Source organism: Cucumis melo, chromosome 2 (genome assembly GCF_025177605.1).
Source record: "Cucumis melo cultivar AY chromosome 2, USDA_Cmelo_AY_1.0, whole genome shotgun sequence".
Classification (NCBI taxonomy): Eukaryota; Viridiplantae; Streptophyta; class Magnoliopsida; order Cucurbitales; family Cucurbitaceae; genus Cucumis; species Cucumis melo.
This window is the reverse complement of record NC_066858.1, coordinates 7,080,564-7,108,065: the sequence shown is the minus strand read 5'-3', so window position 1 is coordinate 7,108,065 and position 27,502 is coordinate 7,080,564. Positions and strand designations below refer to the sequence as shown.

The window sequence follows — 27,502 nt, the reverse complement described above, 5'->3', positions numbered from 1 at the left end:
TGAAAAAGATAAGTCTTACGTGCTCTTCCTTCCACTTAGATGGGCTCATGGGATTTTTCCCTACAGTTAACCTTCGGAGGTCCATGGTAGTCTGCAAATATCAACAAAGAAGGTTAAAGTTAAAAAAAAAAAAAAAAAAAAAAAAAAATTATTTATTCATCTTTTGATGTTTTATTTTACTTTAATTTTTTTTTATTTGTTCATCTTCTTTCTCCAAGTACAAACATTACAAAAGAAACATACAGAATTCAAATCCATGTGTAGAGTGTAATCTTGTAAAAAAAACTCTCGAAGTTGAAATTTAAAGAAGGCTAAATAAACCGATATGAGTAATTTCACTAATCAACAGCTGACTAAATCCTTTTAGGTTACCTATCCTTTGATCTCATTTTGTCAAACTCATAAATGCAAACAACACCTCCATCAGCCAAAACCATTGCACCTCCTTCAAAATAAAACTCTCGCTGGATTGCAGAAACAAGTGAAAATAATAAGGCAGCTTTTGGAATGGAATAAAAACGTCCACATTTATTAAAAAAAATTATAGAAAACAATGCAAAACAAAACTTCAAACCAATATAAGCAGAAAGCAAAATAAAATTGAGCACTCACAGAACTCTCGGTCATCTAATGCAGTTTAATTAAATCCTCAAATTAAAGTTACCATGTGCAGAAACGGTTTCATCTTCATGTTCTTCAATTGATTTTTCTCTTCTCCTATATTTCATCCTCATATCTTTCTATATTAGGTTCTATTGTAGATATTTCAACCATCTTCGAAAGTAGTTATTTGTTATATAATTATGTATTAATATACACACATATACTTTATTTGAAAATGCTTGTTCCAATGTAAAAATTGTAGCACTGACAGAGATACTTCCATGGGAGACGCCAAATATAATGGAGACAATCGACAAGAAATTCAAGTACAAAACTAATTCTCATTGAGACACTAATTCAAAACCAAAACATGCCAGCATTATAAGGGAATACAGTGTGGGCTTCACTAAAAGATAGTTTTCTTTGATGTCATTGGGGAATTAATACAAACATAACACAGTTCAAACTTTATATTTGGGTTCAGTAAAAACCTCAAAAGAAATGGGAAGATGATGGAATTGAAACTTAGACTCAATATGTTGTCGATTATAGTTTGAAAAACTAGCAATTGTAACTCCAAAGTGATAAAAAGGCCCTTGCTTGCCCATATCCTTCTCTTTCTTTTAACAATTTCTCCTCAAGTAGATAAAGCAAATTACAAAACAAAAAAAACTGAGCAAAAAACTAATTTATTCACAAAAATGATACAAAAATGCGAAAATATATATATGATTGGTTTTTTTCTTCAAGCTATTAGGCATAAAACCCTTTTCTAAAAGAAACTCAGAAAAGAAAAATGGCATAAAAAATTTCTGACCTTTTAGTCCAGTCACAATGAGTCTTCCACGTTGCATAACGCTTTGAAAGTTCTTTCTATATCTCTTCTTGTTATAAAGTCATCATGACGGAAAAGGGCATTTTTCAAACCATTTTCTTTTCTTTCTTCTAGATTTAACTCAAAAAATTTCTGACCTTTTAGTCCAGTCACAAAACAAAATTCTTTCAGCCCAAATTCTACTATATGTCCATTGAAGTTGAAAGCAAGGATATTAGTGTTTTTTGTATGGCATTATTTTCTTAATAGAAAATTCATGAATTGTGTGGATATTTTGGCTATTTTAATGTTAAAGAACTGACCAAAAGGACTGTTTGTCAAAACTAGAGAAAGAATTCTTTGGTCTATTTTGGACTTGATCTGATTCAATGTTTTCTAAATTGTAGTATACAGTAATTTTAAGGTTTTTTTGTTCATCTTCCATAATAATGTCATTTGGATAGTGTTTCACCTGTTGAAAGACATAATAAACAGTATGTTTCAAACAAGGTTAAGTTTTAACAAATTTACAAATACAGAGCGCTATACAGAAAAATATACCCAAATATACAATGTTATACAGACAGATATTCACATTCTAGTTTGTTACCTTTATTTCTTTTTCTAGTCTGTTACCTTTATTTCTTTTTCTTTCTTTTGTCTTTACTTTACACTTTATTGATTTTCTACATGCTTGTTGCTTCTTGCTCACCATCTTTTTGTAAAAAAGAAAATTAATATAAATTATTCAATGAAATACAAACAATAAAATATATACAATTAGTATAGAAACAGACGTCTTCGTATGCGGGATAGATCGTGATAGATATAGATAGATCGAAATATATATAGATTTAGACCTTTTTGTATACGAGATAGATAGTGACAGATATATATAGATGATGGAGATATATCGAAATGAATATAGATTCAAACCTCTTTATATACAAATCAAATCATCGATCGCGACAGTTCTGTTGAAGTAGTTACTAGGATATAAACGATTGACGAGGAAGATGATGAATGAAAAAGTCTGAGCAAGTTCCTTCACCTTTTTATAGCCCCTTTCATTTTTATGATATTTTTATAATTACGAGTTATTAGAGTTTTTCTAAATGATCGTTTATACTTGTATATACGATAGTTGAAGCTACTTTACATGATCGTCTATATCTAAACTTTTTTGTCATCTTTTATTGTTTTTTACCTTATCGTTTATATATGGTAATATACAGTATCGTGTATGATGATCGTTTTTTATCGTTTATATTTTCATACATGATCAGACACACATATGTAATATCGTTAAAGATAATTTACACGATCATTTATATCTACTACTAGAAAAATGGATTTTAATGACACTACTAATCAAGACATTGTGTCATTAAAAATAAAAAAAGGATGGGGTGGAGTAAAATGTATCATTAAAAATATAAAATGCAGAATTTTTAATAACACATTTTTTGCGTCGTTATTTAATTTTTTTTGACACAAATTTTACGTCGTTAATTAACAACGTAATTTTTGTGTCATTAAAATATTTTTCTTAAAAAAATAATTATTCCCTTTCGTCGGCAACACTTTCCCTTCCTCTCGCAAACACACTCGCAAAAACCCTTCAAATGCTTTGGCTGACGCAGTCTCTCTCTGGCAAACGCTCTCCAATTCGTGAAAGCACAACTTTCCCTCTCTCTCGCAAACGCTCCAGCCGCCGTAGATCTCGACTTTCTCTCTCTCTTGAAAATGCTCTTGGTGTCATTTGAAGGAGCTCACCAAACGCTCGCAAAAACCCTCGCATCCGCTGTGATACACGTTCGCCGTCGAAATCAACCTCTAGCCACTGCTGTCTCTTCCTCTTCCCTATTCATCTTCGTTCGTCGTCTCAAGTTGTTCGATGCTTCTCCTCCCTCATCCGTTTGATGCAAAATCTAGAAAATATCCATGTGAATCCACATAATGCAGAGGTACAAAAACAACTAAATGAGAATCCATTCCTTTTCTCATCCTTTTCAGTTGGGAGAAGCTCTCTTTTTGTGAGTTATTTTGTTCCTGTATAATTGTTAGATGGAGTTTTTGTTTCTTTAAGGAATTGAAAATTTTTAATGGGTAGCTGTAGGAAGAAATCGACAAAACACATCTGGAAGTGCCTTTCAATCGCAATCACAAGTGCGTTTTTTGTTTCCTTTTTCCGATATTTGTGTTTGTTCTACCGTACAAATATTTAATGGGAAATTTGATGGATTTTCTCTTCTGGGTTCTTATTGTTTCTTTTTTATTAGGTTGGTGGTAAAAATTGTGGCTAAAGTGAAAGATGAACATAAGCTATTTGATGAAATGCGAAGGAGAATTTTAAGTTTTAAGAACCACAAGTATTTGTAAGTAGTAGTTGGTTAATGAATAAGCAATCTTAAGGCTGTTTGTATGGATAAAGTAAAACAATTGGGATTGTTATTTCTAATCCAAGGGTTTCTTTTTTAAACAAGGAGCATTTGGAGCATTTTCAAGTTCTTGCAGAACTACAAGTCCCTTACGTAATTGAGCAAGATGATGAGCAAGGACTCTATGTTTTTTTCTTTGATTCGTTTTACCTTCTTATGTTTTTGGTCCTTTTTTTTACTATCGGCCATAAGTTAAGTTCATTGTTTTAGAATTACCTTGGATATTTGAACACAAGCTCAAAATTGATATTTTCCTAAGAGAGAATCTTACGCTTTTCATTATTATTATTACTATTATTTTTAAGAAGTAGAAAACAAGATTTCATTCTTAGCACTAAACAAAATTCTTAAATATAAATTTGAATTTTATGTCCATGGAAATAGTTTATTGGTTGGACCATACGTGCTAAGATTTCTAAATATTAAAATAAAAGGCTCAAGTTAGTCCTGAACGTTAGATTTTCAATTTTGTGTCTATTAGATTTCTTACAGATTTAAAGTTTACCGACTAAATTTGTTATTTAACCATACATAGTATTCTGCATTAATCATTCATTGTTTATGCAAGTGCTGAATTTTTCTTTGAACAGATTCTGAATAGATCATTACACTTTTTCTTGTTTTGATTGAATATACTTTTTGACCAACATTCTGCCGTATTTATCTTCTTATAGAGGTTAACTAACTGTTGCTACATTTGCAGCTGGTCGGTGGAGATGCCGATTGATTTCTATATAAACGGCACAGCTATATCAGTATGTCTTAAATTCCTCATCATTTACCCTTGTTGTTTCGGTGTCTGCACTCAATTAGCCAGTGAACCTATATTTTTAACGAGACCATCAAATTAGACATTAATGAAACTTGTACACAAGGGTAGGTGCAATATATATGAATATCAAAATAACGTTATCGTTTGTTATCGTTTAGCGTTTATTTTTTATCGTTTATATATATTTGGTAATTTACAAGATCGTGTATCAATTGTATATTATTCTACATGATGGCGTCTAATAATCGTTTATTAACATTAATCGGGCGCGCGGACAATTAATCGCACATTTATTAGGGTATTTTTGGTATTTCACATGGTGGGTCTATGGATTTTTCGTTTCTGAAATTGTTCTATAGAGTGTAAATAATTTTCCACTTTGTTATGTTATTGAATAGACCCCTCGTAAATATGTTATCGGTTTGTTAAATTTTTTTATAAAAAAACCCTAAATTCAATTCACTATTTTCTTTTTCTTATTGAGTATTAGTTTGGATTTTTTCTATTAGTTTGATTTGCTTTTTTTCTAAAAGTTTTGTTTAATTTATGGTTGGCAACAATACCGATAAAATCGAAGCTGACATTATCGGAAAATATTGGCATACACGATTGGTATAACTAAGAGGAATTTCCAATGGCATCCCCTAAAAATGGGCTACATTAAAATATACTGAAATCTTGCCCATGTTATATGCATATTGTATGCACAATCTTTCTCTTGTTTTCTAATCCATTTTAGTTTGAATAAAAAGGAACACACACAAGTTCCATTGGTTTACCTTGCTTCTAACTAAATCTATTGAATTTATTTTGTATACAAAGTTTGACTTGCAAACTAAAAATGTTTTTCAATTATTCAATAACTAAAATACTTCTAAAATTTTGTAATCTAAAAAAGAAATACAATTGAGATTGAGAATATGTTTTCGTTTAAAAGAGTCAAAGCTTGATTATTACGATGCTTAATGAATTAATTAACCTCCTTAATCTATATACACTCGATTATATGTGATCAATATATCCAATATTAAATGATAGAACAAATTAAAAGTGAGATTCAATCATTTGACATAACATTTTTTCCATTAGAAAATAGTTTTATACTCTATCTCTATATTAATTGTAATATTAAAAAATGGTTTTTAGAAAACACTTTTTTTTTGACAAATTTGTTGTCCCTGTTTAATTTGGACATGTTTATAAGTGGTTTTAGAATGGTTGAAATTGTTTTCTCTACGATTTCAAAATCATTATAAAATATTTTTTTAATCATTCAAATTAATTTCGATAGTATTATAATTATATTGATTTTAAAAGTCTAAAATTATATATAAATATTTAAATAGCAAAAATGATTTTAACAATTTCAACGTGAATTCCAATATACTTATTGTCATGGATCTGTGTGCTATGTATAGATCGTTGGGGTTTGATAGAGATTAAAATTGGACACCATACAACAAGTTTTATTTCAATCCACTAAAATAACGAGTAATAGATAGGTAAGTGTAATAAAAATCATTCACCTTTAAAATAGCAATAAAATGGTCGACACTAGTAGATTAATTAATGTTGATCAAAGGTGCTAAACTAATTAAACAAAAATCTAGAAAACTCGATGTTGACTCTGGAAACGAACACGCCCCATAGTGGGTTGCTACTTGCTAGTACCATAACCTCAACCTTGGAACTTCAATTCTTATCTATGCTAAGACAGGTAACATATCCCTAGCTAACCCTAGAGGACCTTATAATATAATTATAAAATTATATATTACATAGTTCTAAGACCTGTCTACAAACAACTTGATGGCTGAACTAAACCAGCAGCACTTCCTTCAGCATGACTACATGAAGCTTCAGCTGCTTCATTCTTATAACTCAACTCCACATCCTCCAAAGTTATGTCATTGCATGGAAATTTCGAGCTACAATCGAATTTCATCGCAACTTGCGTCGCTGATGTTCCGTGTATGTTTCGATATGTCACATCGCTGATTTTAACTCCAGAATCCTAATTATACAAAAAGAATAAATAAGATAAGAAATATTCTATAGAAAAAAAAAAGTTGTGATTAGATAACTAAATTGCTTGCATAAACATGCATTGAAAAAAAAAAACTTTTTTAAAACGGAAATCCATACTGACCTGTCCAGGACAACCTTTGTTGTCGGGGCAATAATTTTGATCAATAATGATAGGATTTTCCACATTGACCATTACAATGTCTTGAAAGATAACGCTTCTTGCAAATCCATTGCTCGGCTTTCCCCATGTTTTAATTCTGACCCCATTTTGTGTGTTTGTGAATGTAGCAGATTTAACTGTTACATTCTCAACACCATCTTCTTGCACTTCTCTTCCTAAACTCCCAATGCTGATAACCAAATAAAAGTTATATCTTAGCTTTAATTGTCAAGGTTAAACTTTTATTAATTTTTTTCAATTGAGTACCTGATTCCATGTCCAGGTCCACAAGCAACATTCTCAATCCACAAGTTCGACGTGCCAGGACCTATTGAAATGCAATCGTCGCCCGTGCCAATTATAGAGTTGAGGATAGTAACCGTTGAGGATAATGCTACGTGAATGCCGTCGGTGTTTGGGCTATTACCAGCAGCTGATATCTTCAGTCCTTGTGCTTTCACATTTTGACAACCATTGATTACTATGTGGAACATTTGACTATTTAGTGACGTTAAGCCACTAACCATTATATTCTTTGAATTGGAAAATTCCAACGACTGCACCAGAGGAGGAAAAAATAATATTTGACAATGTTTTATAATTAGAAAGAAAATCTCCGTGGAAGGAAATAAATAAAAATGGTAACTTACGTAAAAAAAACATGGGCTAAAATATATATGGTTCAATTTTAGTCCACTAATCGCTGCTCAAAGTCTTTTTCATTTTTTTAAATAAACTAAATTTTTATATAAAAAATTGTAATATGTCATATGTGTATAAATTAAAAGTACATAGTTAAAATTGGAGACTAAATAATATTTGGACAAATTTAATTTACCGTGGCTCCGGAGGGGCAAGAGCTTTTGGAATTCTTGCAAGCCCATAATCCAAATCCTTGGGCATCAAGAACGCCACCAAACACGTTAACACCATCAACACGTTTAAAAGTGATCCAATTTCCTGAATTTGCAATCACAGCATAGTTTGATGGAGCCAAAAGCGTCCCATCAATTCGTATAGTGATATCATTATTATTGCAAGGCCCTTCAAATGCTATACTTTTCACATAGAATCTCCCTTTTGGAACATAAATGGACACGGCTGTCGTTGCACGACATGCACTAGCCCAAGCTTCCTCGAACGCCTGCGATGAGTCGGTTCCGATGTTGGGTTTTGCACCGAAATCGACTACGTTAAAGGTGGAAGCCGAGGCCAAAGTGAGGAAGAGGAAAAGAATGAATAAGGTTTTGTGAAGAGCCATAATAAAGTGAGACGAAAGAGTTGAGAATGTGGGTGTGTTGTGGTGGGGAAATTGGATGGGTTTTGAGGGGTTTATATAGACTACAGAGGGGGGGGAGAAATATAACTAATTCCTTTGTTGGAAAATTTAGGTCTAAAAGGATGTTTCTCTTATGCTTTTTTAAAATTTTAAAAAAAAAAAAAAAAAAAAAAAAAAAAAAAAAAAAAACTTCGAAAATTGAGGATTGATTGAAAAGGAGTTTTCTTTATTTATGGCTTTAATCACTGAATGTGGGCAAATGAAATGACCAATATGGCCTCACATGTTTTCTTTCTTTCTTTTTTCGTTTTGGAGGAAAAAAAATGTTGAACCCTTACGCAATGTGTGCCTTAATTCCTTCTCATTATGTCAAAATAATTTGAAGTTTAGGGTTCTTCAAAATAAAACAAATAAATTAAAATAATATATATAGATTTTGAAGATAAACAACTCAAAAGGAAAAATAAAAAATAATAATAAAGCACTCAGGATAAGGAGTTTGAATGATGGTAAATTCTTGGCCCTTTTAAAGCTTTCCGTGTAGTATGTTGAGTCGAAAAAAATAAAAATAATTGAGGTAAAATGACATAAACTATGGTGTTTGTAACAACTATACTTCTAAATTTGTAATTTGATCCATCATTATTGTCGAACTATATGGTTTATTATAATTACAAATCTTCTATTTCCTTCGATTTATCATTTTATGATTTGTTAATTATTGGTTGAAATCAACTATTCCTATGTAAGTATTTTATTAATATTTTCTTTAAATTAAAATAATTGATTTTTTTCATCAATGTTTTAATCGTCGATTTCAAATATTTTTTATTGCAACAATAAACCAAACCAATGAAAACGGATATGTACTGTTTGATATGCAAATTAAAGAAAAGCTGAAAAGATATGTCTGACAATGTCTTCAAGCCTCTTTTGGTAATCTCTTCTTTAAGGAAGACGACGTCACCCGACTTTGTCTGAATGACCTGGATTGATCTGACCATGCAACTACTGCTGATTCTCCGGGATAGGATGCATCCAGGGACTTACTTTCGGCTTCCCCGCCATCAATTGCTCAAGCATTCTATCTCGTTGATTCTGTTGGTCGCAGTAAGAATTCCTGATCGTAAACAATCTTCGCTAACTGCGTTGGCCTGCGGTTGGTCACGCCGCTTCAGTCACCTGTCATCTTCATCACCTCCCCTTCAATCGAAGATTACCTAAATTGACGATTACATTGATAGACTGGATTGGAAGACAAATTCTTTTTTTTTTTTAATTGCTAAACTAAACCAAATCGAATGTGTGTATTTATATTAGAAAATAAATCCTAACAATTAATATTAATTATATTCAATATTAATTATATATTATGGTGCATTTATATTTGTTATTTAGAAAAAGGACTAATAATTATTATAGACATCGTAGGTTTGGTATCGAGAAAAGTGTTAACAAAAGATGTCTAATTTTAATCTATAAAATAAAGAAATTATATAGACCCAATTCTGGTATGAAAATAGCAAAATTGCTCAATCCAGAATATTTAGAACAAAACAAAGAATAGTCAAAATAACACATGAAAGTCAATGGTATGGGTTATTTATTTATAAAACCGATTAATTTAATTTAGTTCTCTTCGTTGCTCTCAAATTAAAAAAGTGAAACCAACTTTTAATCGTATCTAAACCTATATCAATAATATACGATATGTTGATATTTGAATTTTGTAACTTACATTAAAACATCACTAATGAAGTATAAAATATAATTTTAGTAATTTTAATAAAATTTTATTTTTTTTTCATTACTTCTATTCATTTGGTTGATTTTCTTTTTAAACTCTAAAGTGGTCATTCGCGAATAGACTTTTCTTTCTCTTTCGTTATAGTTAGTGATCTTTTGGGGAGGGGGTTTAATAGTCCTACATGTGTTGCATGTTACTATAAGGATAATACTTAAAAAGTGTATTTCAAGCATCGTCTATTTTTATGTTTTTTTTTTTCACCACACATCTAAAATATTTTTTAAAAAAGAAAAATAAATTGCTATATAGCAAGTTATGATGGAACATTTTAACAGAATACATGTAGATGATCTTTAATAGACATTAGATATTTTTTTTAGAATATTTTAATATTTTTCATGCGAATTGCAAAAAATTATATATAAAAATGGGTGAGGTCTCAAACGCAGTCAAATATTATAAACTTGATACATTATTTATGTTCTTAGAAAATAATTTTATTTTCATTTCCTTTTCATATTTTACATATAATATAATTTCTCAATATATATTTGTACATAATATCTTTCTCATATCTTTCAAATTAGATAGAATTGTAATATTTTGATTATTGTATTTTTATTTCGTAAGAATTCTATTCTCCATTCTTAATTCTTGCAATTCAATACTTTCTGTTGCTCCAATTTGTGTGATGATGCACAATTGCTCCAATCCCCCATACTTTCTGTTGCCTTCAACACACACAGCATTCATCATCATCATCATCATCATCATCATCATCATCATCATCATCATCATCATCATGCTTTCAACCTCTCCCTTTTCATCCATTATTTCCTTTAATATTTTTTTCAATTTCTCCATATTTCAAATATTTGTGCTATCTTCCCCAATTTTATTTTATTATTTATTATTATACTTTTATTATTATTATTATTATTATTATTATTATTATTATTATTATTATTATTTATAACTATTATACTTATACTTAGCTTGATTAACAAGCTACTTTTGCAAATCATCCCAAATATTCTTTTAAATTATGGTTGATTTTAGATCAAAGATATACTAATAATATCAAACATTAATGATAGAAGTGACAGAGTCTAAAAAATAATAAGATATAGGTGAAGAATACCATCTTAAAACGAAAATACTTCTACAAGAGAGGATTGACTTGAACAATGTCCAATTCAATCAAATAAACAGCAAATAACATGTTCCCTTACATGGCTCAACTCAAAGCACATGATTGTCCAGGTCAACCCTAGCCAAATGTCAAATTATGTTCTAGTGAGTTAAATCATTATCTAACATCAACTATGAAATTGACTGATAGAACCAAGATTTGAATGGTTCTTAGTTAACTTGAAATTATTCTAATAATATAATTTCATACAAGAGGACGAAAATTCATATTATAAAAAATTGAAAAGTAAAGAAACTGCAAATATGTAGATACAATATATTAATTAATTATAAAAATTTAAAATTACTTTCAAAATCATAAATACTATAAAGTTATTTAAAAAAAAAAAAACAGATATTTTTTATATAATTTTGGAAGAGGTATTTTCATGGAAAGGAGTATTTGACATGGAATTTTGAAACATTATTATGAGATAAATTGAAAAAGACTATCATATTATATATGACAGACTCAAAGAGTGTAAAATCAATTTGGTTTAGTTTGAAAAATTTGGAATTGGATAAAAAGAAAAGAGAGAGTACGGGAGGGGGTAGGACTGTCATTTGAGAAAGTGGAACAAATAAGGAGAGGAAAAAATGGAAGAAAATAGAACGGAAAATGTGGAAGGGCGCAAGAGGTGGAGGATAAAACGGAGAAGAAATTACTAATTTTGTCCTTTTCACATTACGACATGTCGTCTCCTCTTCCACCTAATCCTTAGGCAATAACCATTGTATTCTACCCATATGCAAATGCATTTTACACTCCTCATTTCTTTTTTTAAAAAAAGAGAGAATGAATGTTTTAAAAAAGAGTTCAATCAACAAAAAGTTTCAGAAAATGGAGAGAATAGCTCAAAGTCAAGAGACAATGGAGTTCTTAATAAGGGCGTACATCAATCGAATTAGAAGTAAATCAAGGACTAATCCAAAGACCTTGAATCAGTAAAAATTGAACTCTGTCAGTTAAACGTCCATGGACCAACTCAACCCGACCCGACCTAACTTCCTGGTTAGGTCACCAAGTTGCTTTTTTTTTTTCATAATTTAGAATATTTTTCATTCTTTCCTTTTCTACTAAAATTGAAATTTGCACTAAACAAATGTCATATTTATGTAAATGATCTAAATATGTTATATTAATTTTTAAAAAATTTTATAATCAAACAAACAAGTGAAGTCCAAGTGTTTTTTACCTTAAATAAATGAAACCTAAATTTGTGTAAAATGCATGACTACATACAAATCCATTCAAAATAAGAAATGAAAAACATTCAAAAGTATTCTAGGCAAAGTTTAAGTCTACATTCAAATTCATTCGTTATAATAATAATTATTATTATTCATATTACTACTCTACTAGTAAATGGGTTTTTTAAAAAAAAAATATAAAAGACCAGTAAAATATTTACACTCTATAGAATAATTTTGAAAACGAAAAAAGTTCACATGGACAGTGTATATCGCCATCTACCAAAGAAGGTAAGTAGCAAGGATATGGCTAACACGCGAGGAGGAGCTTGGAGACAAACTCCACCTTGGTGAGATAACTTCCATCATTTATGTCTCCAAAGGAGAACAAGTATGGGTATTAGGTGTCTAGAGGTTGTCACCCTTAAATGAGAAGCTCTATAAGTCTTGTAAGTGAAGCGTTCTAGGTATAACTAGTTTAAGACAGCTTGGTCATTTGGATCCCGAGAGGTGAGCAAGTGTGACGTTTGAAGACACCAAGAGGTGCTCGCCTTCGTCATAAGCTGGTCAACTTAGTTATATCGCATCAAGATTCTCTTATTGCTTAATCGCCTGGTAATGCACAGACTTTCCTTCACCCCCTTCTTTTATACAAGTTAGTTCACAATTTCATCTCGCATCCATCTTAATTTTTCTTTACAGATTCTCTAGTGTAGATAAGTAGACAGAGTTAAATTTACATTCTTTCACACTGTATAGGTTATTCATTTTATATTGCCTAAACCCCTAGTGAATCCTAGATCTAAGTTTTGATATCAATTCTCTGTGTTCAACTCTGGATCACTCATATAAACCTATTGTTTCGCTCACACTTGGACAAGCAACAGAAAAATTTGCACTCAACGAGGACTTAGAAGTTACATGATGAAGAGATACATAGAGAGTATCTATGCAATGACCATGATTAATGACTCTTCAAGTAGATTTAAATACCAACGTAAGCAACAACATGATTCTCTTAAGCTCCAAAGCTAAATTAGCTGGCAACAAGTCTAAGTTTTTGGTACCGTTGGGTTGGCACGACAAGCAGTCGTCTCTACTAATTTGGAGAAATCAATCCACTATGCACAAGCTATTATAGGAGTACGAATATCCTCTCGTAATCCTTCTTCAAATCGCTTGCACCTTTCATCCTCATCCTCAATCACACTAGTGGCGTACTTAGATAGTTCTCTATACTTCTTCTTATATTCAGCAATAGTCATTGAGCTCTTAATGAGCTTCAAGAACCTTACACAGTAACAACCTCCACCCAATCCAACCCAGTGAGTGGAAAATTTTTAGAAGTAAAAGCTCGTAAAACATGCTCTAAAAAATGTGTAAATATGCATCGATAATGAAATAATAATTAAAACGTTATCATCACATAATACTATAAATCAAAAGTAATGCCTACAAACCTGTACTCAATCCAACCATGGTAGAATATTAAATAAATGACCCAAAATAGTCCACACGTGACCCATATCCACATGGAAAAACAGAACCAAACTGAGCTCATGCATATTTAGTACCTTCTACAGTAACAACCTTGATTCAACCATGCTCATATGTGCACATAGACCCACCGACCATCGGTTAGCTATTCTAAAATTCAAATCTAGCATTAAAATATAATATGTAATGTTAAAATCAAGCATAAACTTAATGGGTATTCCAAATGACCTAAAAAGACAACCTCGAACCTTGAGAATCTTACTCTAAGTGGTGGATTTGAAAGAAACATGGACACCGTGGCTAACTTGATCTTCGGTTGGTTGGGTGATGGCGTGACATTTTAAGATATGGTACAAGGTAAGCAGGACAACAATGGCACGGTGGCAATGATGGTGTTCACGGGACGTCAATGAGCGGATGTGCAACTTAGCAATGGTGATGGAGAGGGATGGTGAGCGGAAGAGAATGACAGAGAGATAGGGAGAGATGACAACGAGAGGAAGGAGCCGATGAAGGGAAAAGATTCGAGAAGAGGGGTTACGTGCTCGAAAGAATTTCCCGATTTCTTTCTTTTTAAAAAAGTAATAATAAATAGAAAATGACCATAATGCCCCTTCCTTCAAATTAAACTCACTTTTTACCCTTATCTTCATTCTTTTTGAATACCTAATAAAGTTTCCAAATCATTACCAAAATAAAATTGATTCTAAAATTTTCTCATCAAAATGATTCAACCCATAAAGAATTTACAATTGGATTCTACTTGTTTTTCACAACTTAGGAAAAATTAATATAATTAAAAGGAGAATAAAATGAGAGCTTACATCTACGGCCCTTGACTTGGGTGTCGCGACACTTCGTGTTTTTATGGGTATTGCCTTCAAGTGCCATCCTTTGGTATTGTGGCGCTTTTCTTTTGATTATTTAAAAAATGCCACTCTAACGTTTCTTGGTCCGTTCTTGCTTGCTTTAGCTTCACTTTGAGTGATTTTCATTGTGTTGGGCTCGTTGTGATGTCTAGATCAATATTTCCTATAAAATAGGAGATCTATTGAACAAGTAATTAAATAGAGGATAGTTAAGTTACAAAAAGTAAGTCAAATATAGCCCCAACAACTAAATGAAAGCGCAAAACATACCCAACTAAAACTATAACATTTTGAAACTCATAAAAAATTTATATTAAAATAAAAGAGTTAGTGGAGAAGTATATGATTGTTTATTTCCATACTTTATAAAAATGTATATTCCATACAATGAACAAAAAGATCTTATGACAATGTCTAGCTTTGATTAACTAAAGGTCCTAATTATCATTCCATGAACCAACCTTAACGACAAAAAAGTAATCATCAATGTAACTAGAAATCTAATGAATAATACACAACAAAAGAAGAGATGTGATAGCCCAAAAGAGGGTTAATTAGGTGGGAGAGACGTGAAATTATGTTTCATTCCTAAAAAGGAGTTTTTCTATTTGGTAATTCATTTCCTTGGACAATTATACTTCCCATCATTGTCCAACACTCCTCCTCCTCCTCATATATCAATTACATTTCCCAACGTCACTTCATATTTACCTCTTCTATCTTAAGTGAGCCATATTTTGGTCAATGTCTAACCACTTTTAAACTCAACTTCCTAACTAATTTCATGAAAAAAACACTTACACCACTATTATTCAAGATATATACACTTGGTGATCGAACGCACATTTATAACCTAACACGTCATGTCAATTTCTTTTATGAACCACACATTATTCTTAAATGTTACTGCTATCATATTTGTAGTGTACGATGAAAATTAGGTAGTATGGAAAATTCTCCCTTACTCTGTAGTATTAAATAAATTCTCATATGTTTTGCATCCTCCAAATTATCCTATAATAGTTTGTCATGCAGCAAACTATTCCTTTATATATTTTTAAATGTTATTTTTGTTGCCTGGTTAGTTTAAAGGAAAATGCACACATTTATTTAAGAAACGCAAGCAAACCAAAATTATTGACAAATATAGCACAATAATTCGGTGTAGTCATGGCTCTACCTATTTGTGCCTATATCCCATTCGTTTATCACATGGTAATAAATTAATAATCTAACTTTTTTTTTTTGTAAAATGTAAAAAGTTCTTAAAATAACAGTTACTAATTAGATAACTCGTGGACTACACAAAGGTATTTATAGCCTAGGCTAGGCTACATCCTTTGCAAAATAATAGCAAAATTGAGATATCCAAACTTTCATAGTCAATCATCGACATACTATATCACTGGCAGTAGTCTACTGACCGGTAAACTACCTCATTGATAGAATTTGCTTTATTTTAAAATTTTGTAATGGACTTGATTATTAACATTAAAAATATTACTCATTACCTTTATCCTTCTATGATCCTTCTATGTATATTAGTTGGGCTGCACCTAAAGATTTATTTTTTATGTTTTCCTACAAATTTTTTATGAAGGCATATTTATAAACTAAGTTGGGACCGAGAAAATAGTTGTAAATTGGCCAACATGCAAGTATTTTGTCTTATTATGAGTTTATAAATATGCCTTCACAGCCCTTTTTATTTTTCCCATACTTTGGCAAAAGACTATCCCTTTGTAGATTTTTAAGATTTGAAATGATGGTTGTTGTTATAATTTTCCTTGCTCTTCTGTTAAAGAAGCACGCCTTGACTGCTGCTGCTGGTGGATTGACGTTTGATATCGTCAATCTTGGAGCCAAGCCGGATGGTAAGACCGATGCCTCTCATGCGTTGCAGTCTGCATGGGCTCGTGCATGCTCCTCTACAGTTGCGTCTACCGTTTATGTGCCCAAAGGAAGATTCTACGTTCAAAGTGGTAACTTTATTGGACCTTGTAACTATAATTCTATCACCTTTCTCATCAACGGCACACTTGTGGCTTCTTCGAATTTTAAGGTTCTGGCCAAATCAAGAACCTGGATTTCTTTCTCACGTATAAATGCACTTTCCATTTATGGTGGCATTCTTGATGGCCAAGGAACTACCTTGTGGGCTTGCAAAAACTCAGGGATCAACACTTGCTCTCTTGGCGCAACAGTATGCAAATTTAAATAAAATTTGAATATTCCTTTTTAGGGTTTTATCTATCATTAATAATAATCAATGTTGTTTTGTTTGTTTTCTAATTTCCAGACGTTGGAAGTTTCAGATTCACAGAATATATTGATCAATGGATTATCTTCAGTTAACAGCCAAATGTATCACATTGTTGTGTATGACTGTCAAGACGTGAAGATTCAAGGAGTGAAAGTCTTAGCTGCCAGCAATAGCCCCAACACTGATGGCATTCATGTGGAGAGATCATCAAATGTTACCATTCTCAATTCAAACATTCGCACCGGGGACGACTGCATCTCAATTGGCCCTGGGACTTCCCATTTATGGATGGAAAGACTTGCATGTGGACCTGGACATGGAATCAGGTAAGCTATAGGGATAAATGACAAAAAAAAAAAAAAAATCAAATGAGTGTCTCTCATAATAATCCTTTATACTTGATTTTTAAGAGGTATTCTTACAAATTTTAATTAAATTGTAAATAACATTTTACGGGTGTTAATGTTATCTTTGCACTTACAATGACAAAGTGAGTGGGAATGTGAAATTTGTGTTGTAGCATTGGGAGTTTGGGGAAATGGTGGGAAGAGGCTGGAGTGGAAAATGTGACATTAAAAACAGCTCATTTCAACGGAACAATGAATGGAGTGAGGATTAAATCTTGGGGAAGGCCCAGCAATGGGTTTGCAAAGAACATTCTTTTTCAACACATTGTTTTTGACAATGTCAACAACCCTCTCATCATTGATCAAAATTACTGCCCACATAACCAAGGCTGCCCCGGTCAGGTAACCATTTCCTCATTCATTCCGATCATAAATGTTCAAACCATATATCAAAAGAAATTTAATGCATTCTTTAATTCTTTATCAAATTCTTAAATCATAATTTTTTGGTGAAAATTTTTTATTTTTCTTATTTAAATATTTTGTTTATGTTAGAGGTAACATACATGATAGTGCATAAACATATCGGATCCAAGTATTACTTATATATATTATATATATGTATGAATGTATGGTGTTAATTTTTAAAAAAAAATCACGTGTTAAGAAATATAATATATAATTGTACAAAATTATAAATGTAATTAACTACTCGTCTTTAAATTTAGATGTTTATGGACTTTATTATACGTTATAAAAGTTTTCAAAAACTGAATTGTAACTCAACTTTATTTTATGCTTCAAAGTTTCCATTCAAGATTATTTCAAGATATTAAAAACAATTCCACCTCATGTAATAGTAATTACTTTTACTACATAACTTCAAAATTAGTTGTTTACTATAATTTGCTTCAAAGTTTTTTTGGAGATTTCATTTTCTTTCTTTCTTTTCCATCGTTATTATTTCAAACTGTTGTAACAGTAATATATATACATATAATATGAATATATTAGGCTTCTGGAGTAAAGATTAGTAATGTAAGATATGAAGACATCCATGGAACGTCAGCTACTGAAGTAGGTATAAACTTTGAGTGTAGCCCTGCAAGGCCATGCAACGAAATAAGATTGAAAGATGTAAAGTTGATATTCAAGGATCAAATTGCCCAAGCATCGTGTGAATATGCAACAGGAACTACCTTGGGTCTAGTTCAACCTTCTAATTGCTTAGTATAGCAAATGTAATTCACTTTAGGTTCAACAATATCAGTATTGGGCATTGAATGTAATTTCATATCTAGAATTGGAAAGATGTAAGGTGTTAGAATCAATTCCTCACTATATTCATTTTGACCAAAATAAGCTTTAAAATAATATATGAGGTCTATGTCACTTATGTATCTTATCATTACCTTCTCATGTTTTATATACTTTTAAATGTCTAAATTATACTACGCTTCATTTAATTATTTCGATAAATTCTAATTTTGAGCCTTCGTTAGTTTGAGGAACTAATGAATTTTTTATCAAATTTAGTAAATCTAAAAGCTCGATTAAGTACGCTTGTTTGCTTGAACCGTTACTATATCACTTTCACAAAGTTACTTGAATTTTTGATAGCTTTATTAGGATCAATCTAACGGGGAATCTAATAGAAAATTAATCAATTAAAAACAACAATAGTACGCAAAAAGCGAGTTGAACTATTTTAACGTAGATAAATTATTCAAGACGGGAAGTATAAGCAACAATACTTGTAGATTCAACTCAAAATCTTCACAACAATAAAAAATAATCAATCTTTTCTCCAAGTCCCTGTTTTAGCATCACTAATGTAGCATTGCTCATTTCAACACATAAAAAATCTAATGGGGTGAGCATACAAATATGTACGAGTAAGTTAGCCCACATTTAAATGACCATCAAACAACATACAAAGCAATCACGAAATACACAACTATACCAATTGTACACATGCTCTCTATACAAGAACGACAAAAAATATCAATTACAACTTACTAAACTTGTGAATTATCCTCTGCTAATGATAATAATCAACCTCGTTAATTCTTATCCTTGAGTCTATTTTCTTTGAACGAATCTTCCAACACTGCCTACCCTCACTCGTTTTAATTCCTTGCATTTTACTTTTGCACTATTTATTTCTGTTTATTGTTTGATTAATAAAATCAACCCCATGTTACCAATGAATCCAATTTTTATTTTGTTCCCACTGGCCCACAAGCTTGTAAGGGTTCAAAATATATCATTTTGAATCAGATCTTGGAAGCTTATGATTTTAACCAATATAGACGAAAATTGTGTTAGTAATTATATAATATGAAAAAGCATATAGCATTTTGCACATCTGAAGGACATCCTAGAAGTTGAATGATTTTAAAAAAAGAAAATAAGATAATGACTTTGTACATTGTGATTGGATACAAAAATAAAGAAAAAGATCTAATGAAAAACAAAAACTATAATTAAATTAGGGAGTCATTCCTATGGAGGCCTTAGCACTCCACTGTATCCTTTTAGAAAACCGTGACCATATTTTAGATCTTAATAAATATTTGAAATAATGTCTTACTTTATCCCTTATTCTTCCATTATTTGAAATCATGATTTCATAAATTAAGTGAAAACATTCTATCAATTAAGTCATACTAGAATGTTGAAAAAAAAATCTACATCTCAAATTTCTCAAATTCGTCACATGGTTTAGTCTTTTAGTGATAGATAAAAAAATATCACCACACCACAAAATATAAATCATTGGAAGTCAAGAATAAACAACGTCCACCACAACAAACTGTAAAACTACAAAATGGAAGTTTGGGATAAACCAACAATACCACGATAAATGAAACAAAGATGTAATTGTTATATGTGGTTCACGTATGCACATACGTTTGCTAATGAATGATCATTTGGATATGTCATTTATTTTTAAAAATTATTTACTTTCTCACATAACTTTGTAATGTAATTCAACATTTTGTGTTGACTTGAACCATTAAATAAATAGAAAAGACGTTATTTGACTCAATAACTCAAAATTCAATGGAGGAAAATAATTTCTCAAAACTATTCAAGCATGTCTTTAAAATCATTCTAAGAGGCTATGGACACAAAAGAAAATAAAACAAAACCAATTAATTTCCATATGTAGATATAGTGTAATTTTCAACATAGAGTCTAAAAATCTAAATAATAAGAATAAGAATAAGTATAAGCACTAGTAAAGAAAATCATAAACAATGATCGTGTATCTCAAACAAGAAAGTCTAAATCCTACTAATCCACTACCTATCCATCTCTATATCGGTAAAAGAAGGTAGATGACATACATTTCAACTCGATATTCCACCTAGTTCATGATAACACACTCCTTTACTGTAACAACTCAAGCATCAGTCTCAGGTAGTAATTCAAGTAATGTTTTCACACAGAGGCATAACAAAGCAAAATTCCAAACCATAAGCAAGTAATTGGATTCCAAATTACGAATAGAAAACAAAGCAAGTTGAATTCAGGAGAAGAAACTTAGAACCAAACAAACAATAGATCTATATCACTAATTAACCAAGTTAAACAACAAATACAACCAAGTTACAATACCAAAAAACTGAAACAAGAAGTAGAAGATTATTTAGAGAAGATTTCATCTCATTTTCTATCATCCCTAAACATTCAAATCCTTTTACTGAAAATTTATCATATAGAGAGGAGTGGGGTGTAAGCTCATTCATATATAATAAAGGTGAAATTCAAGGCTTTCTTCACAATGTGAAGTTGGTGTCCAATATATAGATAGAATGTATAAATAAACCAATTATAACCCAACAACAAAGAAGAAGGGGGAGGGGTTGCCAAGATACCATTAAATGAGAAAAGTGTGTTTGATCATCAACATGATTTTTGCTAAAAAAAACGGAAAGTTAAAAGGCTGGAAACACAATTCAACAAAAGGATCTATCAAATTACACAAGCATTCTTTGCGTTCTTAAGATGATGCTAGGAGTTTAGTTGCCCACTCTATATCCCTGGTAATGAGCAAATTAGATCTAGCCAGAAGAGGTGCAACTCGGATCACAAACAAAATGACATTTAATCAACCCAGTCTGCAATAATGGATAACATTCTTAAAAACTCAAGAGAATGATCAAAGAACAACATCATTTAAAAAATGGCAACAAACCTTAGGAGAAAGAAGAAAAGAATTGAATGTCTTCTGTCTTTGAAGACATTAAACATGCAATCTTAAGAGGCTAGTTGAAGAATTTATGGCTTTATATGATATCCAAATTCTACCAACCATTTAAATGTTATTGATTAAGTGTAAGTTCACACCTGAATGCTAAAATTTCCACGAATTCTATGTTGACCTACGCAAACATAAACCTAGATACTATAGAATAATGCAATAGAGCAAGGATTCTGAAAACAAAAATTCACTTCCTATCTAAGTGCATCAATAGTTTCAAAAAGAAATCAAACCCATACTAGACTAAAGCAAGAAAAGAAATGTGAACTTATGATCAATAACATAATACAAGTTCATTACTTTACCAATGCATTGAACAGCTCGGGTTTAAAAAACACACTACAAGATACTTCAAACATCCAAAATAGTCAGATATTTAGTGCAAGTTCCTTAAAAAGGAAAAAAAGATCATGGAGGCATTATAAGAAAATAATACCACAAACAAGAGTAGAAAGAAAGAAGCAACACAAAAGAATCATAAAAAAAGCCAATCTTATTAAGTTAAAATGTAAGAGATTTTGATAGAGTCTAAAAGAGGTTAACTTCTAACTTCTCATTCTTAAATTCTCCTACTTGATGAAAGCTAATAGGAAGAACAAAAAAAAAACTTAAAAATGAAAGAACAAAGAAATGAGGAGATAGTAGCCTCGTGTGAAAAAGATAAGTCTTACGTGCTCTTCCTTCCACTTAGATGGGCTCATGGGATTTTTCCCTACAGTTAACCTTCGGAGGTCCATGGTAGTCTGCAAATATCAACAAAGAAGGTTAAAGTTAAAAAAAAAAAAAAAAAAAAAAAAATTATTTATTCATCTTTTGATGTTTTATTTTACTTTAATTTTTTTTTATTTGTTCATCTTCTTTCTCCAAGTACAAACATTACAAAAGAAACATACAGAATTCAAATCCATGTGTAGAGTGTAATCTTGTAAAAAAAACTCTCGAAGTTGAAATTTAAAGAAGGCTAAATAAACCGATATGAGTAATTTCACTAATCAACAGCTGACTAAATCCTTTTAGGTTACCTATCCTTTGATCTCATTTTGTCAAACTCATAAATGCAAACAACACCTCCATCAGCCAAAACCATTGCACCTCCTTCAAAATAAAACTCTCGCTGGATTGCAGAAACAAGTGAAAATAATAAGGCAGCTTTTGGAATGGAATAAAAACGTCCACATTTATTAAAAAAAATTATAGAAAACAATGCAAAACAAAACTTCAAACCAATATAAGCAGAAAGCAAAATAAAATTGAGCACTCACAGAACTCTCGGTCATCTAATGCAGTTTAATTAAATCCTCAAATTAAAGTTACCATGTGCAGAAACGGTTTCATCTTCATGTTCTTCAATTGATTTTTCTCTTCTCCTATATTTCATCCTCATATCTTTCTATATTAGGTTCTATTGTAGATATTTCAACCATCTTCGAAAGTAGTTATTTGTTATATAATTATGTATTAATATACACACATATACTTTATTTGAAAATGCTTGTTCCAATGTAAAAATTGTAGCACTGACAGAGATACTTCCATGGGAGACGCCAAATATAATGGAGACAATCGACAAGAAATTCAAGTACAAAACTAATTCTCATTGAGACACTAATTCAAAACCAAAACATGCCAGCATTATAAGGGAATACAGTGTGGGCTTCACTAAAAGATAGTTTTCTTTGATGTCATTGGGGAATTAATACAAACATAACACAGTTCAAACTTTATATTTGGGTTCAGTAAAAACCTCAAAAGAAATGGGAAGATGATGGAATTGAAACTTAGACTCAATATGTTGTCGATTATAGTTTGAAAAACTAGCAATTGTAACTCCAAAGTGATAAAAAGGCCCTTGCTTGCCCATATCCTTCTCTTTCTTTTAACAATTTCTCCTCAAGTAGATAAAGCAAATTACAAAACAAAAAAAACTGAGCAAAAAACTAATTTATTCACAAAAATGATACAAAAATGCGAAAATATATATATGATTGGTTTTTTTCTTCAAGCTATTAGGCATAAAACCCTTTTCTAAAAGAAACTCAGAAAAGAAAAATGGCATAAAAAATTTCTGACCTTTTAGTCCAGTCACAATGAGTCTTCCACGTTGCATAACGCTTTGAAAGTTCTTTCTATATCTCTTCTTGTTATAAAGTCATCATGACGGAAAAGGGCATTTTTCAAACCATTTTCTTTTCTTTCTTCTAGATTTAACTCAAAAAATTTCTGACCTTTTAGTCCAGTCACAAAACAAAATTCTTTCAGCCCAAATTCTACTATATGTCCATTGAAGTTGAAAGCAAGGATATTAGTGTTTTTTGTATGGCATTATTTTCTTAATAGAAAATTCATGAATTGTGTGGATATTTTGGCTATTTTAATGTTAAAGAACTGACCAAAAGGACTGTTTGTCAAAACTAGAGAAAGAATTCTTTGGTCTATTTTGGACTTGATCTGATTCAATGTTTTCTAAATTGTAGTATACAGTAATTTTAAGGTTTTTTTGTTCATCTTCCATAATAATGTCATTTGGATAGTGTTTCACCTGTTGAAAGACATAATAAACAGTATGTTTCAAACAAGGTTAAGTTTTAACAAATTTACAAATACAGAGCGCTATACAGAAAAATATACCCAAATATACAATGTTATACAGACAGATATTCACATTCTAGTTTGTTACCTTTATTTCTTTTTCTAGTCTGTTACCTTTATTTCTTTTTCTTTCTTTTGTCTTTACTTTACACTTTATTGATTTTCTACATGCTTGTTGCTTCTTGCTCACCATCTTTTTGTAAAAAAGAAAATTAATATAAATTATTCAATGAAATACAAACAATAAAATATATACAATTAGTATAGAAACAGACGTCTTCGTATGCGGGATAGATCGTGATAGATATAGATAGATCGAAATATATATAGATTTAGACCTTTTTGTATACGAGATAGATAGTGACAGATATATATAGATGATGGAGATATATCGAAATGAATATAGATTCAAACCTCTTTATATACAAATCAAATCATCGATCGCGACAGTTCTGTTGAAGTAGTTACTAGGATATAAACGATTGACGAGGAAGATGATGAATGAAAAAGTCTGAGCAAGTTCCTTCACCTTTTTATAGCCCCTTTCATTTTTATGATATTTTTATAATTACGAGTTATTAGAGTTTTTCTAAATGATCGTTTATACTTGTATATACGATAGTTGAAGCTACTTTACATGATCGTCTATATCTAAACTTTTTTGTCATCTTTTATTGTTTTTTACCTTATCGTTTATATATGGTAATATACAGTATCGTGTATGATGATCGTTTTTTATCGTTTATATTTTCATACATGATCAGACACACATATGTAATATCGTTAAAGATAATTTACACGATCATTTATATCTACTACTAGAAAAATGGATTTTAATGACACTACTAATCAAGACATTGTGTCATTAAAAATAAAAAAAGGATGGGGTGGAGTAAAATGTATCATTAAAAATATAAAATGCAGAATTTTTAATAACACATTTTTTGCGTCGTTATTTAATTTTTTTTGACACAAATTTTACGTCGTTAATTAACAACGTAATTTTTGTGTCATTAAAATATTTTTCTTAAAAAAATAATTATTCCCTTTCGTCGGCAACACTTTCCCTTCCTCTCGCAAACACACTCGCAAAAACCCTTCAAATGCTTTGGCTGACGCAGTCTCTCTCTGGCAAACGCTCTCCAATTCGTGAAAGCACAACTTTCCCTCTCTCTCGCAAACGCTCCAGCCGCCGTAGATCTCGACTTTCTCTCTCTCTTGAAAATGCTCTTGGTGTCATTTGAAGGAGCTCACCAAACGCTCGCAAAAACCCTCGCATCCGCTGTGATACACGTTCGCCGTCGAAATCAACCTCTAGCCACTGCTGTCTCTTCCTCTTCCCTATTCATCTTCGTTCGTCGTCTCAAGTTGTTCGATGCTTCTCCTCCCTCATCCGTTTGATGCAAAATCTAGAAAATATCCATGTGAATCCACATAATGCAGAGGTACAAAAACAACTAAATGAGAATCCATTCCTTTTCTCATCCTTTTCAGTTGGGAGAAGCTCTCTTTTTGTGAGTTATTTTGTTCCTGTATAATTGTTAGATGGAGTTTTTGTTTCTTTAAGGAATTGAAAATTTTTAATGGGTAGCTGTAGGAAGAAATCGACAAAACACATCTGGAAGTGCCTTTCAATCGCAATCACAAGTGCGTTTTTTGTTTCCTTTTTCCGATATTTGTGTTTGTTCTACCGTACAAATATTTAATGGGAAATTTGATGGATTTTCTCTTCTGGGTTCTTATTGTTTCTTTTTTATTAGGTTGGTGGTAAAAATTGTGGCTAAAGTGAAAGATGAACATAAGCTATTTGATGAAATGCGAAGGAGAATTTTAAGTTTTAAGAACCACAAGTATTTGTAAGTAGTAGTTGGTTAATGAATAAGCAATCTTAAGGCTGTTTGTATGGATAAAGTAAAACAATTGGGATTGTTATTTCTAATCCAAGGGTTTCTTTTTTAAACAAGGAGCATTTGGAGCATTTTCAAGTTCTTGCAGAACTACAAGTCCCTTACGTAATTGAGCAAGATGATGAGCAAGGACTCTATGTTTTTTTCTTTGATTCGTTTTACCTTCTTATGTTTTTGGTCCTTTTTTTTACTATCGGCCATAAGTTAAGTTCATTGTTTTAGAATTACCTTGGATATTTGAACACAAGCTCAAAATTGATATTTTCCTAAGAGAGAATCTTACGCTTTTCATTATTATTATTACTATTATTTTTAAGAAGTAGAAAACAAGATTTCATTCTTAGCACTAAACAAAATTCTTAAATATAAATTTGAATTTTATGTCCATGGAAATAGTTTATTGGTTGGACCATACGTGCTAAGATTTCTAAATATTAAAATAAAAGGCTCAAGTTAGTCCTGAACGTTAGATTTTCAATTTTGTGTCTATTAGATTTCTTACAGATTTAAAGTTTACCGACTAAATTTGTTATTTAACCATACATAGTATTCTGCATTAATCATTCATTGTTTATGCAAGTGCTGAATTTTTCTTTGAACAGATTCTGAATAGATCATTACACTTTTTCTTGTTTTGATTGAATATACTTTTTGACCAACATTCTGCCGTATTTATCTTCTTATAGAGGTTAACTAACTGTTGCTACATTTGCAGCTGGTCGGTGGAGATGCCGATTGATTTCTATATAAACGGCACAGCTATATCAGTATGTCTTAAATTCCTCATCATTTACCCTTGTTGTTTCGGTGTCTGCACTCAATTAGCCAGTGAACCTATATTTTTAACGAGACCATCAAATTAGACATTAATGAAACTTGTACACAAGGGTAGGTGCAATATATATGAATATCAAAATAACGTTATCGTTTGTTATCGTTTAGCGTTTATTTTTTATCGTTTATATATATTTGGTAATTTACAAGATCGTGTATCAATTGTATATTATTCTACATGATGGCGTCTAATAATCGTTTATTAACATTAATCGGGCGCGCGGACAATTAATCGCACATTTATTAGGGTATTTTTGGTATTTCACATGGTGGGTCTATGGATTTTTCGTTTCTGAAATTGTTCTATAGAGTGTAAATAATTTTCCACTTTGTTATGTTATTGAATAGACCCCTCGTAAATATGTTATCGGTTTGTTAAATTTTTTTATAAAAAAACCCTAAATTCAATTCACTATTTTCTTTTTCTTATTGAGTATTAGTTTGGATTTTTTCTATTAGTTTGATTTGCTTTTTTTCTAAAAGTTTTGTTTAATTTATGGTTGGCAACAATACCGATAAAATCGAAGCTGACATTATCGGAAAATATTGGCATACACGATTGGTATAACTAAGAGGAATTTCCAATGGCATCCCCTAAAAATGGGCTACATTAAAATATACTGAAATCTTGCCCATGTTATATGCATATTGTATGCACAATCTTTGTAACGCCCAACATTTTCGGTTTCCTTTGTTTTAA

The 27,502-nt window shown here is 31.0% G+C and overlaps 4 protein-coding genes and 1 long non-coding RNA gene across 17 annotated transcripts; 3 read left to right on the top strand and 2 right to left on the bottom strand.

The window, feature by feature from the left end:
* Positions 1-3,000: 3,000 nt before the first annotated feature.
* Positions 3,001-4,857, top strand: LOC127148276 (uncharacterized). Of its 8 annotated transcripts, none has more exons than XR_007819155.1 (5): positions 3,001-3,384; positions 3,531-3,586; positions 3,700-3,795; positions 3,907-3,951; positions 4,562-4,857. XR_007819155.1 is itself a non-coding variant. In XM_051081735.1 (5 exons), exons 1-5 carry the CDS (start codon positions 3,340-3,342, stop codon positions 4,707-4,709), a joined length of 387 nt encoding a protein of 128 aa, XP_050937692.1. In that variant the 5' UTR covers positions 3,001-3,339; the 3' UTR covers positions 4,710-4,857. The 8 variants fall into 8 exon arrangements, 5 of the variants coding, with proteins under 5 accessions (XP_050937692.1, XP_050937691.1, XP_050937690.1 ...); XR_007819154.1 differs by having other exon boundaries at positions 3,904-3,951; XR_007819156.1 differs by having other exon boundaries at positions 3,001-3,453; positions 3,904-3,951.
* A 1,276-nt stretch (positions 4,858-6,133) lies between these two features.
* LOC127148268 (polygalacturonase-like) lies at positions 6,134-8,120 on the bottom strand. Its single transcript, XM_051081705.1, has 4 exons — positions 7,657-8,120; positions 7,086-7,375; positions 6,780-7,008; positions 6,134-6,644 (listed from the first exon to the last, which is right to left on the bottom strand). The coding sequence occupies exons 1-4, from the start codon at positions 8,077-8,079 to the stop codon at positions 6,426-6,428; spliced, it is 1,161 nt and encodes a 386-aa protein (XP_050937662.1). The 5' UTR covers positions 8,080-8,120; the 3' UTR covers positions 6,134-6,425.
* Positions 8,121-12,490: 4,370 nt separating this feature from the next.
* Positions 12,491-14,745, bottom strand: LOC127148279 (uncharacterized). The gene is made up of 3 exons (XR_007819163.1): positions 14,548-14,745; positions 13,972-14,389; positions 12,491-13,886 (listed from the first exon to the last, which is right to left on the bottom strand). It is a non-coding gene; the product is annotated as an uncharacterized LOC127148279 (long non-coding RNA).
* Positions 14,746-16,201: 1,456 nt separating this feature from the next.
* On the top strand, positions 16,202-18,594 carry LOC127143788 (polygalacturonase-like). Its single transcript, XM_051081700.1, has 4 exons — positions 16,202-16,795; positions 16,892-17,181; positions 17,376-17,604; positions 18,217-18,594. The coding sequence occupies exons 1-4, from the start codon at positions 16,280-16,282 to the stop codon at positions 18,436-18,438; spliced, it is 1,257 nt and encodes a 418-aa protein (XP_050937657.1). The 5' UTR covers positions 16,202-16,279; the 3' UTR covers positions 18,439-18,594.
* Positions 18,595-25,122: 6,528 nt separating this feature from the next.
* Positions 25,123-26,979, top strand: LOC127148273 (uncharacterized). Of its 6 annotated transcripts, none has more exons than XR_007819148.1 (5): positions 25,123-25,506; positions 25,653-25,708; positions 25,822-25,917; positions 26,029-26,073; positions 26,684-26,979. XR_007819148.1 is itself a non-coding variant. In XM_051081721.1 (5 exons), the coding sequence occupies exons 1-5, from the start codon at positions 25,462-25,464 to the stop codon at positions 26,829-26,831; spliced, it is 387 nt and encodes a 128-aa protein (XP_050937678.1). In that variant the 5' UTR covers positions 25,123-25,461; the 3' UTR covers positions 26,832-26,979. The 6 variants fall into 6 exon arrangements, 4 of the variants coding, with proteins under 4 accessions (XP_050937678.1, XP_050937677.1, XP_050937676.1 ...); XR_007819147.1 differs by having other exon boundaries at positions 26,026-26,073; XM_051081721.1 differs by having other exon boundaries at positions 25,659-25,708; positions 26,026-26,073.
* The last annotated feature ends 523 nt before the right edge of the window (positions 26,980-27,502 follow it).

Coding starts and splice junctions, on each gene's coding strand:
- LOC127148276 (XM_051081733.1), top strand. CDS start 3,340: ATGCAAAATCTAGAAAATATCCATGTGAATCCACATAATGCAGAGGTA. Junction 3,454..3,536: donor TTGGGAGAAGCTCTCTTTTT/GTGAGTTATTTT, acceptor GGGTAGCTGTAG/GAAGAAATCGACAAAACACA. Junction 3,587..3,699: donor CCTTTCAATCGCAATCACAA/GTGCGTTTTTTG, acceptor CTTTTTTATTAG/GTTGGTGGTAAAAATTGTGG.
- LOC127148268 (XM_051081705.1), bottom strand. CDS start 8,079: ATGGCTCTTCACAAAACCTTATTCATTCTTTTCCTCTTCCTCACTTTG. Junction 7,009..7,085: donor GGACCTGGACATGGAATCAG/GTACTCAATTGA, acceptor TTTGGTTATCAG/CATTGGGAGTTTAGGAAGAG. Junction 6,645..6,779: donor ACAAAGGTTGTCCTGGACAG/GTCAGTATGGAT, acceptor TTGTATAATTAG/GATTCTGGAGTTAAAATCAG.
- LOC127143788 (XM_051081700.1), top strand. CDS start 16,280: ATGCCTTCACAGCCCTTTTTATTTTTCCCATACTTTGGCAAAAGACTA. Junction 16,796..16,891: donor CTTGCTCTCTTGGCGCAACA/GTATGCAAATTT, acceptor TCTAATTTCCAG/ACGTTGGAAGTTTCAGATTC. Junction 17,182..17,375: donor GGACCTGGACATGGAATCAG/GTAAGCTATAGG, acceptor TTTGTGTTGTAG/CATTGGGAGTTTGGGGAAAT.
- LOC127148273 (XM_051081719.1), top strand. CDS start 25,462: ATGCAAAATCTAGAAAATATCCATGTGAATCCACATAATGCAGAGGTA. Junction 25,576..25,658: donor TTGGGAGAAGCTCTCTTTTT/GTGAGTTATTTT, acceptor GGGTAGCTGTAG/GAAGAAATCGACAAAACACA. Junction 25,918..26,025: donor TTTAAGAACCACAAGTATTT/GTAAGTAGTAGT, acceptor TTTTTAAACAAG/GAGCATTTGGAGCATTTTCA.